Source organism: Gopherus flavomarginatus, chromosome 4 (assembly GCF_025201925.1).
Source record: "Gopherus flavomarginatus isolate rGopFla2 chromosome 4, rGopFla2.mat.asm, whole genome shotgun sequence".
Taxonomy (NCBI): Eukaryota; Metazoa; Chordata; order Testudines; family Testudinidae; genus Gopherus; species Gopherus flavomarginatus.
This window is the reverse complement of record NC_066620.1, coordinates 35583580-35601170: the sequence shown is the minus strand read 5'-3', so window position 1 is coordinate 35601170 and position 17591 is coordinate 35583580. Positions and strand designations below refer to the sequence as shown.

The 17591-nt window shown below is 51.3% G+C and overlaps 1 protein-coding gene across 3 annotated transcripts in view; it reads left to right on the top strand.

Moving 5' to 3' along the window:
- Positions 1-2688: 2688 nt before the first annotated feature.
- PSME4 (proteasome activator subunit 4) overlaps positions 2689-17591 on the top strand; it is a 241970-nt gene continuing 227067 nt past the window's right edge. The window contains exon 1 of one of the 3 annotated variants that reach the window (XM_050951721.1): positions 2689-2959. In XM_050951721.1, coding sequence (XP_050807678.1) covers positions 2745-2959 — 215 coding nt within the window. In that variant the 5' untranslated portion in view covers positions 2689-2744. The remainder of the gene's footprint in view (positions 2960-17591) is intronic. The other 2 variants (XM_050951719.1, XM_050951720.1) reach the window with 2 other exon arrangements.

The window sequence follows — 17591 nt, the reverse complement described above, 5'->3', positions numbered from 1 at the left end:
TACACTCGTTAAGTTAGTGGCAGAATCAGGCACTATTTGAACTCCACTTTAATGACTGAGGAAGTTAATAATTAATGGACCTCTGTAACAGAATCTTATTTGATCTGACATTAGACCCCTACTGTTGCCTCAGTTTCTTCACTCTAGTTAACTCACTGTCTCATTTTCTGCAGGTCTTCTAGTATTTCAATCTGCTACTCTTGGATAGGCAAATTTTCTCCAGCCGAATCAGAAAGTCCACACCTACTTCAGGGCAGGAGGGAAGGAAGGGACATAGGGAGAAATGGAACCAGAAGTCCCACGAAATAAGACCAACATCCAATGAATTCATACTGGGTGTTCCCTTAGGCCAACTGGATCATACCTCAAGTCCATACAATGCTTTTGTCCTCAGTGGTCTATATAGGTCCTTTTCTAGACCCTTCCCTTGGGCTCAGCAGTCCATTTGCTCTATTGACAACAGAAGTGGGACTTTCTCCTCATACCCTAGCTGGAACCTCAAGCCCATGCCCCTAAGCAAGCATGAGCATCAACTCCTTCAACTGTTTATACTATCCTGTTCAGGCTATGCTACCTCCTCTTGGATCAATCCTTTCTCAAGGCCTTCTAATTCCCTTTGTATTAGGGCTCCTTCATCTACTCTTGTATCAGGGCTGCAAGGACCATCTCTCTCAGTACCTTAGTTCCCTTTGAACAAGAGATCTCAGCTGGTCCCACTCCAGGCCTCTTGCTTTAGAAAGACCTTCTCTAGCTCTTTACTAGACCAGTGCCTCCTAAAGAAACTATTTTAAAATTAATTTTATTTGATTTTCCTTCTAACTTAGCTGGCTTCCTCTTATAGGAAGCACCTCCATTCCCCATGATGATTGGTCACGTGACTCAACCACCAGCTCAAATCTATCACCTGGGATGAGCCCAAATACCTTGAAAGGGCCAGTTTATGCTGTGACATCACCTATCACAGCAGATCAATGTCTAATCCAACCCATTTTGTACTAGCGTCTCCCAGTACCAGACTTGTTTTTTTATTTTGTCTTAATAAAAAACAAAATTATTTCAACCTCTTTTATTTAAGGGGCTTGATCAAAGTCTGTCATAAAAAACTCCTTTGAGGTTGTGAATTATTACAGTATGAACTATTACCCAGGATTTTTGCATTGTAAGTGAATAGCCTGACAACACTATAGGTCAAATATGCCTAATGGATTTGGATGCTCAATTCCTATTTAAAATTCACACTTTCTGGGAAATACCAATATTTAATTCCCCTTTGAACCCAAACAATTTCACAGAAGTTGGAGGAGAAATGTGACTTTGGCCCTCACATCAGGGTAAACTTGCTAAATTAGTTTTTGGTAAACCATGAAGCTACAAAAAGTGGATTTTGAATGTCAGTTGTAGTTACAGGCACTTAGCATTTCTGAAAATCAGTCTTATTTAGGTGCTTACATGGATGGTTCCCCCTTTTCCCACAATTCTCTTGAGCACACAGAAGCCTTTACAAATATCTCACAAGCCATTGCTTCAGGGAGCTGTGCTGAGAACTTGTAAATCAGATACTTAGAGTGTCATGAAACTGCAATTGTTGATTAAAGTGCTATGTGTAAGCATGGGTACAAATCCATCCAAAATCAGATAATGTGTGGATGCATAGCACCATTGATTCTTACACTGATGAAATCCCACCACTGCTAGAGCAGTCACATTCTCTAGATGATTACACCTCTTGGCCATTTAAGACAACTGCACAGCTTTCTCTATTTACTACAGACTGTGAATGGATCCTGCAGTCCTACAATGTCTGATGTTGATTTTGTCAATAGCAAGACTGTCCTCAAATTAGCATATTTCATTTTTAGATGTCTCTTTATATTGGTTGGAATTAAACTCTCTTAAAAATATACTTTGTGCGATCAGTCAGTCAAAATTCCATTCCCTTCAGCTCTGGCACAAAAATGTCAATACAGCTTGTAATTAGGAAAATTATCCTTTGCCTCACTTGCCACGAAGATGAGGGTAAGAGTTTTACACTGTTATTAATACCATATTTGCGTGGATGCTGCAGAAGCAGAAATGAGTATTCCTCTCCCACACTCTGTGTCAAGGGCTGTCAGGGTGGGACAATTTGCATGAAGATTTCTTTTTAAGTGAAATTTTAAATGACCTCATTCAAATGCCCAGCGAATTCCTTCCTAACAAGTCAGAGCGACTTAAATATTGCCAGAATGAGTCCAAACCAGACAGAGCTCTAGGGCAGGTCAGCCCTGCTAGGCAGCCAGGGACTCAGCCCCTTCTCTCTTGTCCCTCTCGAGCACAATCCCCACCACACTTGTCTCAGCCTCTACTCCTGCCACCCCTTCAGACACCCAACTGCCTCTCCCTCCAGAGCTCCTTTCAGCTCTGCCTCTTCCCGACCTCCTTCCTCAAAGCTCACCGTGAAGTCTGCCTACCACACTCCCCGACCCCCAGAGTGCCGCCCCTGACTTCCCTCAGCTCCCAGAGCCCGCCCCACTCTTCTCTGCCCCGGCCCCACAGCGCCTCTCCCGCTCCTTCTTCCCCACCCAGCCCCCGCCCGCGGCTGTCTCAGCCCCCTCCCGCTTCCGCTCCCCCCGCCCCGCGCAGGAAGTGACCTGGCCCGAGCGGGAGGCGGCCGTTCGCTCGGTTGGTTGCTTCGTCACCAGGAGCCGCTGTGTGACTCGTTAGGACGGAGCCGGGCGCAGAGGGCGGCGGCGCCGGCGGCAGCCATGGCCGGCAGCGGGAGCGGGAGCGGGCCGCCTAGGGAGGCGCCGGGCTTCGTGCCGCAGAAGGAGATCGCCTACAACAAGCTGCTGCCGTACGGGGACCGGCTGGAGGCCGAGGCGAGCCGCCTGCTGGCCCAGATCAAAGGCAACCTGGGCCGGGCCGTGCAGCTGCAGGAGCTGTGGCCCGGGGGGCTCTTCTGGACCAGGAAACTCTCCACGTGAGTCCGCCGGCCGGGCCGAGGCAGCGCCTCCCTGCGGGGCGCCGAGCGCAAGCCGGGCCGGGGCAGCTGGGATTGGAAGAGCGGCCCCTGCCGCCCCGCTTGGCCGTAGGGCTGCGGGATCGGTGTGGCTGTGTGTGTACACACCCGCCGTCCGTGCCCCCGGGTTATGAGTGTGTGTGTGTGCTGCCGTCCGTGCCCCCGGGGTATGAGTGTGTGTGTGTGTGTGTACACACACACCCGCCGTCGGTGCCCCCGGGGTATGAGTGTGTGTGTGTGCGCTGCCGTCCGTGCCCCCGGGGTATGAGTGTGTGTGTGTACACACCCGCCGTCGGTGCCCCCGGGGTATGAGTGTGTGTGTACACACACACCCGCCGTCGGTGCCCCCGGGGTGTATATATGTGTGTGTGTGTGTACACACCCACTGCCGGTGCCCCCGGGGTATGGGTGTGTGTGCGTGCTGCCGTCGGTGCTCCCGGGGTATGGGTGTGTGTGTGTGTACACACACCTGCCGTCGGTGCCCCCGGGGTATGGATGTGTGTGTGTGTGTACACACACCTGCCGTCGGTGCCCCCGGGGTATGGGGGGTGTGTGTGTGCGCACATACCTGTCGGTGCCCCTGGGCTATGGGTGTGTGTGTGTATACACACACCTGCTATCAGTACCCCTGGGGAGTGCATGTACACATGCCATTGGTACCCTGGTCTGTGTATGCCTGCATGTACATACACCATTGGTACTCTTGGTGTGTCATTTTGTATGTACATATGCCATCGGTCCCCCTGGCGTGTGTGTGTGTACATGTTATTGGTGTGTCGTCCCCTCTTCCCTGGTGCACGGATGTGTGTTCACGTGCCATCAGTGCCCCGGGGTGTGTGTGTTTGTATGTACACGTGCCATCATTGCCTCTGAGGAGTGAGTGTACATGTGCCATTGGCACCCACAGGGTGTGTGCGTGCATGTGTACACACCCACTCTTGGTATTCTCTCACCCCAAGGGGTGTACACACCTACCCTTGGGATCTCCGCCCTCCCTGACGGGGTGTGTGGGTGTGTATGTACGTCTCTCCCTGGTATCTTTCTTGCCTTTGGTCATTATGTGTGCGTGTGTGTACACACTCTCCCTTGGTACCTTCCCTGAGGATTATGTGCACCCATCCTTCTTAACCTTTCCTGCAGTGGTGTACTTGTCCTCCATACTCCTCCCTGGATATGTGTGTACCCACTCTCAGTAACACTCTCCAGGGGATGGGGATGTACCTGCACTCAATATTCTTCCCCTCAGGTGTGTGTACTTATCCACTATTTACACACACAGAGGTGGTGTGCACCCACCTTTTATTACTCCCACCCCAGTGTGTGTGCACCTGGCTATCCTCTAACCTCCGCGCGCGCGTGTGTGTGTGTATTTGCCCTGCTGTCCTCTGTACCTACCGCCTGTATGTGTGTACCCTGCTGGTATGGGTGCCTTTTGCCCTCTATCCCTTTATTTCCCCAGAGTTTTTGCTCAACATTAATGTGGGGGGAGGTCTCTGTGGGCCAAGCAGTCTGCCGACTGTGAAGGGAGGTCAGTGAAAGCAGCTCAGGCTGTGAGCGGAGACCCTCTTCTTTAGCATGTGACAGTGCAGAGGCCGCCAACTCCTGCACAGTGAGTCTGTCCTGTGTCCATTAAACTCCAGCCCTCATCCCCCTCTGCCCCCAAGAGCCAGCGGGACCTTTGTCTGGGGCTATTTTTAAAGGTGACACCAGCAGGAGCTGGGACCGGAGCCAGGTTTTAGATTGTTGCAGGTTAAACCCTGTCTTTAAAGTAGCTGGGACTGATGATAGTGCCTCTAGGAGCTACTGGTCTTGTTTGGGGGAAGCTGAGGAGCTTCTGCTGCTGCCTCCGCAACTGGTGCAATTTCCACTGTAGGCTTATATTGCAATAGAGGCTAGACTCCCATTTCAAGGCTGCTTAGCCCCTTAGTCTCTGTGGAAGAAGATTTTATTGGCTTTAATGAAGGTAGTTACTCACTAAGCCTTCAGTTATTTAGCCAGAAACTGTACATGACTGCTCCATCTCTCCTGGGAATAAGTTTATGCTAGTCATTGCTGCCAAAAGTAGCACCCAGGTTTTTGTTCTGTGGTTTCTTGCACGTCTATGTATACTATTGTGGGGAGAGTAGACTGTGATCGGGCAGTAGTTCACTTTCCAAAGAGAGGTTCAGTTTCAGAGAAACTGAACTAGACTCTGGAATACGTAACAGACCCAGTGAGTAACTTGTTGAGTTTAACCTCAATCTCTTCTCTGTCACAAAATTCTCTTTGTCTCTGCAAATGTATCTAATGTTGTGTGACCATGAATGATACAAAACAGTCAAAGTGTACTTTGGAATAAGAAGTAAGGGCAAAGGCATCTTTGTCTACTGGGAAACTATTAATTTTGTATATTTAAGTGCCTGATGTGAAAATTTGCTTCCTCTGTCACCTTTTCCTTGTTAAAGAAATTGGTTAAATTTGTAACCATTTTGCAGTATTGAGAGGGAAACAGGTTTGAAGAGATTTTGTCCTTTGGACCCACAGTTAATGAAACCATTTGGGTCAAATGAGTTGCTCAGGCTCCATATTCCATTGTCAGGTCCCTTTTACATCCAGGTTGCTGAGTCTTGAGTGGGAGTTTCAAAAGGTGCCTTAGGCTGGGATTTTCAATGGTTCCCAAAAGAGTTAGGGACCCAAATCCACTAGAAATTCAAGAGGGTTTAAGTGTCTAATTCACTTAGTCTCTTGCAAATGTCAGCCTTAGGTGCTTTTGGAAAAAATCCCATATTAATTTATCCTGGGTGTATGATGACAAAAAGCTATTGTTACCAAGTAATGGATGTTTGGATTATGTAGAATGAGTTTATGGGTTCAGTCCAGTTTTGCTACTGGATACACACACATCAAAACTGGGGCCACTTTTTGTTCACAGTCCAGGGTCTGAATGGGCATGGAAATGAAACATATGCCTTTCCACCCAGAGGTGGCAGAGCTTTCTGGGTAAGTTTGCCCTTCTGTTAGCCATATTGTAGCTACACTGTTGAAATTCAGTTTCCAGTGCTTTCAAACCAGAGTATCTCATGAACATCAAAAGTACTGAAGTGCTGCCTTTCCAAAAGGGGCATAATTTCAGAATTGAAATTTAACAGTCCCTTCTCCACAGCAAACACATTTGTAGGTGCAGTATTTAAGTATTATAAAACAGTCCATTAACAAAAATTGCATCAGTGCTCCCCCTGGTTCTTTACTGGTGGGAGTATTAGCATAGATTAGGTTCTGGCATTGACTAGCATTTTTGCCACTGTGTTAACAAAGGCCATACGATGGCTAAAAACAGAGCTGCCAGACCCTGGTCTATATTAGGGCTCCTGCTGGTGCTAATGATGGGTCTGGTGGTAACACCAGTGGGAATTTTTTCTAAATTTTCTTGTGTAGATGAAAGTTGGAGGATGTTTTGGGCATTATAGAAGTGTGTAAGTACGTTTTAAAAAACATAGCCAGTTTCATATTTTCTAATGATCTGTTGTTCTGCCTGGCCATGTATATGATGCCATTTTTATATGGCGACTGCTGCAGTCCTCTAATCAGTGTATCACATCTATATGAATAACATTCTGTCTTTGCTAAGCACTCTGTATCTCTACAGCAGTGACATTTGCTGCGTAATAGAGACTAACGAGTAAGTCAGTTTCTTAAAGATCTGTGACGACTGCATTTGGTAGTCTGGTTCCTAAATTTATTGTAAAGTGGCTCTTCACCTATATCATTAAAAAAAGGCAAAATAGTATTTTTGAACACTTGTTGGGAATTTAATACGTATATGGTAATTAAAAATCTGGTTTTGACTAATGTCAGTGCAAGTGACCTTGTGTTTACCAAAGAGTATTCTTGGATAGCATTACGTTTCTAGGTTCAAAATGACTCGCATGACTGCATTATAAGATATTTTGAACTTGATTGGTACTGTTTTTCCCCTAGCCATCTGCTAACTCATACTGTTTACAGGGATGCCTGTTGTTTTTAGTCTTATGGCAGAGGTTCATATGCTAATGCTGTCAAAACATGTTGTGGCATTTGTCAGTGGCTTACAGGAAGGACTGCCTCTGAAGGTAGGGTGACTTTGGCAGCTCATCTGCCCGAGTTAGGCTCTTTGCAGTTTGACAGTGTCTATGTTGAACTAACCATTAGATATCATACTGTAAACTGCAACTCTTGGAACAATTTAGTCAGTAGGGCAGTAAGTGCATTCCATCTAGAATAATTTGTGCTGCTCTGTGAATCACAAAAGGGACAGGACTAGTATGTTTTGCCACCTCCTCATTGAAGACAAAATCATTATCTGTGTGATGCAGTTAGGTTCTCTCTACCGAAGGGGTAAAAAAATGCCATTTTAGTTAATTCCAAGATTTCTGTGGTACTATAATGCATTGCAGTGATATTGGAACACATTTGCTTAAAAAAAATACTGAGGGAGAAGTGGAGGTTAACTCTTTATTCCCTCTCCAGCTGGCCTACGTAAGTTGCACTCTGATTTTCTGTATTAACTTAATTTTCTATAACCAAAGCCAGACAAAAAGGCAGAATCTTCAGAGTGGTAAAATTGTTTAGTTTTATTGCAGATGTCCAAATTTTAAAATGTTGTAGTCTCATAATATTTCATAAAGCAATTAACTCTACAGAAAACAAAAGACGCACAAACAGTAAATAAAAATATATATGCACTTACTACATACAGACATATAAAATATTTAATATGTATTATTATACATGTTTTTAAGTGTTTGTGTGTATATAGTGTTTGGGGTACACAAGGAGTACAAGATCAGACCTAAATATATTTTCAATTGAAATAGTTGAAAATCAGTTACTACTTGAGTACTTGCTGACAACTGCATCTTGTGCAACAGCTGAAAACATCACTAATACATAGGGTGGTTTTGGAAATTCAGCCATTTCAGATGTCCATGATGTCATCAGTTGTTTAGAAGAAACTCAAACTGCTGAAATCCAATCTCATCGGGTAAAATGCCTTTCAGGTCACTTTTTAAATGTATTTGGGCTTGATGCTTCATTCCTTGTACACTCAAAATTTTCAGTGAAGTAAATGGACTCTTTAATTGTACCATGTACACATCCTGTAAAGAGAGAGAATTCTCTCTTCCATTAAGACATCAATCCTGCAATTACTTTACTCAGGTGAGTAGTCCCATTGACTTCAATGGGACTAATATGAGAGACATTATACTTGTGTTTGAAGAATTGGGGTATAAATTTGTGACTAGGTTCCATTATAAACTCCTATTTTTAATGCCCGTCCAACTTCGGCTAGCAAATTAATTTGTCCTGAAAATTGCCAGTTTTATTCTGAAAGCAAAAGAGAATCTTTTTGAAAAGTTTATAGGCAATTTGAGAATACTTTTTTAAAGTTACAAGTCATCACAAAATTATTCTGATCTAAAAATTTTGACTAGGGTCTGTTTCTAGCTCAAATTTTTTTTTGCTAGTATCACATCCATTTTTCCACATTGTAATATCTCATTGAAAACTTGTGCATATTCTTTATTTAACGAATATAGATTGTAATTAAATGAAACAAGTTATTGAAGTTCTTATTGTAATTGTTATGACAAACAGTTTTATTCTTTGGTGGCTGGTGCAGCTTAGGAAGTACATATGGGTCTTTCTATAAATTTATCCCTATGTAGAGGTAGATGCCTATATTTTTGGAGCAAAAGGACCAAGATTTGTTCCTAGCAACTTAGTTTTGTGTAGCTGAGGTAATTATTGTTGTTACTAGCAACAGATTTGTTGCAGAATGCAGGCAGATGCCAATGCATGAAAAATGTGATTCAGCTGTTTGAATTACAGGTTGTACAAAATTAAAATGAATGAAATTCACTCAGTGGGAGAGCTATCTGTATGGTTGCAATTGGTATTTCATTATAAGCTTTGCTTTTACTCCCTATTGTATCTGTGAAGAAATCACGTTTTTCCTGGGCAAAAGTTGGGACTCAAAGGTACACAAGAATTAGGGTAGTTTAAATGGTTTACAAACCATGACTAACACTTATTTTTGCATCTCATATTTAAAAAACTGCTTTTATGGATCCCTGTAGATTTGGGCAGAAAACTATCCTCTGCTACACATGAAGAATGTGTATTGGAAACATTGGAAGATTTTAGAAAAGTTCCTAAATTTATAAGTGAAAGCAGTTCTCAGTCTTAACCATGGCAGAGCGTCCACCTTTCTCTAATACTGATAATTTTCTGGTACAGTTTAGAATGTTTATTTGATTGTACAGTAAAATTTATAAAAATAAAAATGAGGAAGGCATGTACTTGAACTGTAAAATGAGGGACTGGTGTACACCACATAGGAATAGGGACACTTTTTTTTTTTAATTTGGTCTTTGAGAGATACGGTGACACTGTACTATGTGAGGAGTAAAAGTTAACTCTGCCTGCATGGGGATGGCAATAAGAATGGGAAAAGTAACCCTGCTGTTTTCAGTGCCCAACTAAACTCCAAATCAGAACCCCTTATCGTATAGTCCAGTCGACCTTCACTGTGCAGCACCATTGATCTGGGGATACTTGCAATTGGCTGGCAAGGGCACAGGGAGGAGTAGGGTCCTGTGTTGTCGCTGATGGACTCCTGAAAGCAGGAATTGAATGGGGCAGTTAAGGTTGTGTGGGAAGTGTCACATAACTCACTATTTTATGGTTGTCCAAAGCTGCCTGTTTCACATATTAACCTTCATTACAGGGGACTTCAACTTGAATGTTTCCTGGTTCTCCAATATTTGAGTTTTGGAAATTAAACTCAAATGTCCTGGAAGGGCACAAGGAGAATAGGGTAGTACTGAGTGCCTACTACCTTAATTCCACATTAATATTTCTTGCATGTGAATAAATACACATTCTCAAATGTGGATTCCCAAGAATCCTGTGGGACACCCTGCATACACACTCTCCTTATTAACTGTAATTCTGTGTTCCTTCTGTGGAGACAATTTTTAAGGTGCTTTGAATGCTTTAAAAGTTTCATGTTGATGTTACTTGTGTTGGCTTTTTTAATCTTGGAGTGCTGCTGAGGGCAGGTTGCTCAGCCCCTTCAAAGGAGGGAGTATTTTAGTGTCTTGATGCACAGTTGGATTAGTTGAAGACAAATGATTTAGAAGCTTAAAAACCTGTTTTTTTTCCTCCATTTACATAAAGAAATCTTTTTGAAGCTGTGAAAACAGAAGCCATTTCATTGTGTAGTTCTGCTTCCTGTGCATAGTGATATGCTTATGCTCTGGAGACTTGTCTTCTTACACTCTCTTCCCCTTCTCTTTCTTAAAGGAACAGCATTTAGTTCTGACAAACTGCTGATACATTTTCTGAAATTGGTTAATGTTTTTCTATTTTGTTATAATGCCATGAGTGTTAACAAAGGCAATGACTCTCCTTCCGGACCAGCTGCTATCCTTTTTCTCAGATTCCTAGTGCCTCAGTTACATTCTCATGTTTCTGACTCCAACTCCTCCTTCCAGAAAATCCAAAATTGTTTTATCTGTTGAACCTTCATTATAATTAGTAATCTTACTAACAGGATTTGGGTTGCTTAAATACACGAAACTGCAAATCCTCTTGGCCTTTCTCTACAATACCTCTTTCCTTCTTCTGGAATGGGATAGCTTTAAAGGACACTTCTAATGACAAATTAAAAGTTTTCAAGGAAGACTCTAGAGCAGTGGTTCTTAACCTTTACTGCAGCCTGCACCCCTTTGGTTCTCAAAATATGTTCTCGCACCCCTTATCAAAAATCGAAGTAAGTCAGTTCTTTAAACCTAGATATACACAACTATAGAATGAAAGAGATAGTGGCTAACTGAATTCAAACAAAGCCAAGGCACTGCCACATCATCATCTGTGCATGTGTCAAGAAATACCCCACGATGTGGAAGTACACTGTATTTTGTAGCGAGATAATTTCACTACAATTAGCTTAAAAACTTGAAAATAATTTGTTTGTACATTACAGTAATCGTTAAATGTATAATGTTATATGACAAAGTTCCTCCTCTGCCTTGGTGGATCCTGCGCTTATTGGCAGATTTTGCTCACCTCAGTGATCTTCTGCACAGTCTGGATCAACTTCTCCTGTGTCTGATCAGGAGTTGGGAGGTTTTGGGGGGAACCCAGGTCCGCCCTCTATTCCAGGTACCAGCCCAGGGTCCTGTGAATTGCAGCTGTCTATAGTGCCTCTTGTAACAGCTGCATGACAGCTACAACTCCCTGGGCTACTTCCCCATGGCCTCCTCCAAACACCTTCTTTCTCCTCACCACAGGACCTTCCTTCTGGTGTCTGGTAACGCTTGTCCTCCAGCAGCACACCCTCTCACTCTCAGCTCCTTGTGCTTCTTGCTCCCAGCTCCTCACATGCTCTTCCTCTCCTCTGGCTTCTCCTCACCTGACTAGAGTGAGCTCCTTTTTTAACCCAGGTGCCCTGATTAGCCTGCCTTGATTGGCTGCAGATGTTCTAATCAGCCTGTCTGCCTTAATTGGTTCTAGCAGGTTCCTGATTACTCTAGTGCAGCCCCTGCTCTGGTCACTCAGGGCACAGAAGCCTGCTTCTTCTGGGGCCAGTAGTGGCTGTTCCTTTGACCGCCCTGCTGTAGAGGAAGGAGGGAGAGGGCTGCTGCTGCTGTTCCTGCTGGGCACTGGGCCCTCGCTGTTGCTGCTGCTGTTTCTGCTGCTGTTCCTGCTCCTGCTGCTTCCCTGGCTGGGCTAGACACCACCACCTTCCCCTCTCTCTGCTGTCTGTTTGCTGGCTGGCTGGTGGTTCCCCCCCACCTCAGTTACTGCTGTTATTCCACCTACAGCCCCTTGGGGGGGGGGCTGCTGGCCTGCTTCCCAGAGAGGAGGGGAGTGAGGGACCCCAGCTTTTGTTGCTGAGGACACCACCCTCTGAGCAGGGTCCCTCCTGCCTGGACGCCAGACCACCACCACCTGGAGCTGCTGGGCCTACTGTGGCTGTTGCTGGGGAGCTGTTGGTGCCTGGAGGAAGAGAGGAAGGAGAAGAGGGCCGCCTGCTGCTGGAAACCATGTAAAGACCGCTGTGGAGGGGGCTTTTCTGGACTGAGTCTTTTTCGAACTGTGCTCTTGTGGTGGGGGTTTGGACTGTGTATGCTGGGGCACCGGGGGTGTGGCGTGGAGCCTGCCCCCAGTCCATCCATGTCCCCTTTGCCCCCACCACCATCGTTGCCCCCTCCACCACCCCCGCTGGCTGTTTTCCTTCTGCTTTGGACTCCTGCCTCTGGGTCTGAGCTGCTCGCCTGGCTCACCACGCCCACTTCCACCATTTGGGCCTGCAGCAGCAGCAGCCAACCATTGACTTTTTGGCACAAGTGCCTGTGGGTGCACCACCTCCCCCCTCCTCCTGGACTGACCCCCTCCCCTCTGCCACATTTGTCCACTCCACCTATTTCCCTCTGCTGCCTGATAGTTCTGCCCCGGCCCTGTAGCTGTCCCCGTGGTCCCTCTACCCCAATCTCAGCTCGCCCTTTCCCCCCACCCTGTGCTCCCCCAGCCATGATCGGTCCCCCCCATGCACCCACGCCCACTCTCAGGCGCTTGTGCCCTTCCCTATTTGGTTTCCCCTTGTTTACTGCACTCCCCCCTCTGCCGTTGCCCCCCCGCTCCCCTAGTGCAGCTGGAGGAGCCGGAACCCCACTCTGCGTTGGTGCCCTGAAACAATCCCAACCTTAGTCCTTGGTTGCTCCCTACGCCCCTTTAGCCTTCCCCTTCTGGCGCCCTCCTCCCCTGCCTGCAGCCTAGCAGGGAAGGGTGGCCGCCTCCTCTTCTTCCCCTCCCCTCGCTGTTTGTCCCCCTCCCCGCTCTCGTTATGGCGGGGGATGCAGCGGGGGAGACCCCTCGCGATGCTCCCACTGCCCCTCCTCCACCTGCCCCCGTGTCCACTGCCCAAGCCTCTACCTCGTCCGCCGCTGCCGATCCACCTATCACCGCCCCTGCTGGGGCACTGGCGGCGACGAGTACTGGGGAGACCTCCGTTGCTGCCACGTCTCTCGCCCCTTCTGGTTCGGGGGGAGCCCCCTCAGCCGGTGGGAAGGGTCGGGGTGGGAAGAAGGGTAAGGGCCCCGCTAGAAAGGCCAGGCCCTCCATGGCGGAGACTGCCCCCGCTGCCCCGCTACCGGCTGCGGCATCCCTCCTCGCTGCTCCCTCCACCAGCTCTGCAGGTGTCCCTCCCCCGGCCCCCAGGGCGTACGCTCAGGTGGCTGCGGCCCCCCCGCCTGCCGCTACTCCTCCGACCGCCGCTTCCACCAACATCTACAGTGGCCGGGGCCCCTTTCCCACTTTGACCAGGAAGCACGGCGTCCGTTGCCTCCTGGTGCCCGCCTCGCCCCACGTGGAGACCTACGTGCGGGCGTTGGCCAGGGTAGTGGGGCCCACGGCCATCGTGGCGGCCTCCAAAATGTACGGGAAGGTGGTCTTCTTCCTGGCATCGGAGGCTGCCGCCCAGGAGGCGGTAGAGACGGGCCTGGCGGTGGGGGGTGTGTTCGTCCCCCTGGAGCCGTTGGAAGACCTGGGGGTCCGCTTAATCTTGACCTCCGTCCCTCCCTTCCTGCCCAATGACGCCCTGCTGCCCGCCCTTTCTGCCCTGGGACGCCCCATCTCCGTCATCAGCCCTCTCCCCTTGGGCTGCAAGGACCCTGCCCTCCGTCATGTTCTCTCGTTCCGCTGGCAAGTGCAGCTTCAACTGCCGCCGGCGGCGCGTGGCGGAGAGGCGCTCGAGGGGTCCTTTCTGGTCCCTTACCAGGGAGCCCACTACCGGGTGCATTACTCAACGGGGGAGGCCCGGTGCTACCTCTGCCGGGCGATGGGGCACGTCCGGAGGGACTGTCCCTTGGCCCAGCACGAAGGAGCGTCCGGGACCCCTGAGCCCTGGCAAGGCGACGGCCCTGTCATCGCCGGTGCCCCTGGCTGCCCAGCACCCGAAGCTGCCCCTCCTCCTCCTTCTCGATCCACCTCTGTGGAGGAGGGTGTGGCGGGGCTACCGCCGGACGTGGGAGAGGGCTTATCCTAGGGGGAGTCCTCCCCGGTTTCTGCTGTCCCACCACTGCCTCCCCGAGTCCCTGAGCCATTGCCCTTGCCCCACGAGCCGACCCCTGTTAGCCGGCCCCCGGATGATGCCATGGAGGGCTGATTCTTAGTGCAGGGGACGCGGGGCAAGCGGAAGGCTCGAGTTTGCTTACATCCTTCGGATTCGGAGGCCCCCCGGAAGAGCAGGAAGGGGGGCACCGATGACGAGTCTTCTGCCTTGCCCCCTGATGACTCCCGTTGTGTGGAGCCGGCTGGGGATGCTGTGGCAGCACCGGAAGGTAACACCGCCCCTCCTCCAGGGTCCCTTCCCGTGGAAGCCCCCGAGGGAGCCTCTCTCGCCCCCTTCCCACTTGACGCCTCTGAGAGCGCCGCGGTGGGTATTGCCTCGGGTGCTGGCGGGGAGGGCCCTGGGGTGGTGGACGGTGATCTCCCTCCCATCTACGCGGAGATTGAGGCCCTGGGTTTGACCCCGGTCACGCAGGGGGAGGACGACCCTCTGCCGGCGGACCTCGATCTGGGCGACCTCCCTACATCCCCCCTGTCCCTGGGTTCCCTTCCCCTACCCGCTGTTTCTGCTCCCACCTCTGAGGGTCCCCTGGAATCTTCTATCGACCTGGCTGCGGGTGGTACTCTGTTGATGGCCGCCGAGCCCCATGGGGTGATGGCCAGTGCCCCGCTGCCGAGACCCGCTTCCCAGGGGGTGTCCCTCTTGGGTGTGGAGGACCCGCCCTCCTTCCTCAGCGGGGACCCCATTGACCACCATCTCTCTCTGGATGCCGAGGCTGCCGCACGTGCCACAGAGGCTGAGCCTGGCATTGTTAGGGGTCCCCTGCCCACTTCCCAGATCCCTGAGCCTGGCCAGGAGGAGCCACCTTCCGGCGTCTCACCTATGGAGGCTCCGGATCCTGCCTCTCCCTCCTTCCCGGATTCTCTCCCTGATCCTCGCCCTACTCCTGTTGGCTCTGTCCTTGTCCCCCCCACTTCCTGTGATGCCAGTGCCGCCCCTGGCAATACCTCCCAGGGAGCGGGTTCACTTGTTCTTTCCTGTCCCGACCCCCCAGGGGCTGCTGTTCTCCTTCCACCGCCCCTTCTTGAATCTGGGAGCGGGGCGGGTCGTGTGGCGTCGGTCCATCTGCTGCCACGTTGGGGATCTGCCCCCTGCCTACCCGCCTCGGTGGGCCACGGGGCTATGACGGGGGCCCCACTGGGGGCCGGTCATCGATCAGTGACCCCACCCCCCCATGCACTGAGGGAGGAGCTGCGGGAGTTCCTCGAGGACGTCCGTGGCTCCCGGAACAAAGTCCATCTTGCGCTCCAGCGGTGGGGGGATTTCCATCAGGTCCTCCGGGCCGCGAGGGCCCTCATGGGGGAGGGTAAGAGTACCGGGAAGCAGGCCGCCGCCGTCTACCGGCGGGTCCGTGTCTTCCGTGACTCCTTACTCACCTTCGGGGTTGGTCACGGATTGCTGCGCGGCCTGCCGGAGGCCGTGGGCATGTCTGCCGGCGAGGATCCCCCCCAGCCCTCCTCATGGCGCCGATCGTCCTTGCCACCTTAAATACCCGGGGCTGTAGGATGGGTCTCCGCAGGAGCCAGGTGCTCTCCTTCCTCCGGGAGAAGGGGTACTCTGTGGTTTTCCTGCAGGAGACCCATACGGATCCGGCCGCTGAAGCTAGCTGGCGGCTGGAGTGGGGGGACGGGGCCTGCTTTAGCCACTTCTCGGTCTGCGCGCCTGGAGTGGCGACCCTGTTCTCCCCCGACCTACGGCCCGAGGTGCTGGGGATCGCCGAGGCTGTGCCGGGTCGCCTGCTGCACCTCCGGGTCCGCATGGAGGGGCTTGTGGTTAATCTCGTCAATGTTTATGCCCCGACATCGGGCCCGGAGAGGCTACGTTTTTATCAGCAGGCGTCCGCCTTCCTCGGCTCCCTGGATCCTCGTGAGTGCCTGGTCCTGGGAGGGGATTTTACCACCACCCTCGAGGAACGGGACCGCTCGGGGACCGAGCAGTGCCCGGCAGCTACGGACGTCCTCCGGGAGATTGTCGACCGCCACTCCCTGGTGGACGTCTGGCGCGACCACCACCCTGACGACGTCTCGACGTTCACCTTCGTCCGGGTGGAGGCCCGTCGGTCGCGCCACTCCCGGCAGGACCGTATTTACCTGTCACGTTTCCACCTTTCACGGGCCCACTCCTCCAGCGTTCGGCCGGCCCCCTTTTCGGATTACCACCTTGCCACCATGACGGCCTCTCTCTGCGCGGAGAGGCCGGGGCCGGCCTATTGGCACTTTAATAATAGTTTGCTGGAGGATGCGGGCTTCGTGGCGTCCTTCCAGGAGTTCTGGCTGGCCTGGCGGGGGCAGAGGCGCACCTTTTCCTTGGCGCGGCGGTGGTGCGATGTGGGGAAGGTGCGCGCCCGGCTCTTCTGCCTTGACTACACTCGGGGTGCCAGCCGACGGAGGGATGCGTCGATGGGGCAGTTGGAGCGGGACATCTTGGAGCTGGAGAGGCGTCTGGCCGCCAACCCCGAGGATCCATCCCTCTGCGGAGCGTGCCGGGAGAAGCAAGAGGAGCTCCGGGCCCTCGAAGACCATCGGGCCCGGGGTGCTTTTGTTCGATCCCGCATCCACCTCCTTCGGGAGATGGATCGCGGCTCCCGCTTCTTCTACGCCCTGGAGAAAAGGAGGGGGGCCAAGAAGCACGTCACCTGCCTCCTGGCGAAGGACGGCACCCCCCTCACGGATCCGGCGGAGATGTGCCAGAGAGCCAGGGCCTTCTACGCCGCTCTTTTCTCCCCGGATCTGACCGATCCTAACGCTTGCAGAGTGCTCTGGGACGGGCTCCCGACGGTCAGCACGGGCGACCGGGACCGGCTAGAGCTGCCTCTCACTCTGGCCGAGTTCTCGGAGGCCCTCCGTTGCATGCCCACCAATAAATCTCCGGGCTTGGACGGGCTGACCGTGGAGTTCTACCGCGTGTTCTGGGATGTCCTCGGCCCAGACCTGGTCACCGTCTGGGCCGAGGCTTTGCAGAGCGGGGTCCTCCCTCTCTCGTGCAGGCGAGCCGTGCTGGCCTTATTGCCGAAGAGGGGGGACCTCCGCGACTTACGGAATTGGTGTCCCGTCTCGCTCCTCAGCACGGACTACAAAATTGTTGCGAAGGCCATCTCGATGCGGCTAGGGTCCGTGCTGGCGGACGTGGTCCATCCAGACCAGACCTACACTGTCCTGGGCCGCACCATCTTTGATAACTTGTATCTGGTCCAGGACCTTCTGGAATTGGGGTGTAGGGATGGTCTGTCGTTCGCCCTCTTGTCCCTGGATCAGGAGAAGGCGTTCGACCGGATGGATCACGGTTATCTCCTGGGCACTCTGCGAGCGTTCGGCTTCAGACCCCTGTTTGTGGGTTTTCTCCAGGTGCTGTACGCCTCTGCGGAGTGTCTGGTCAGGCTCAACTGGACCCTGACCGAGCCGGTCAGCTTCGGGCGGGGAGTGCGGCGGGGTGCCCCCTCTC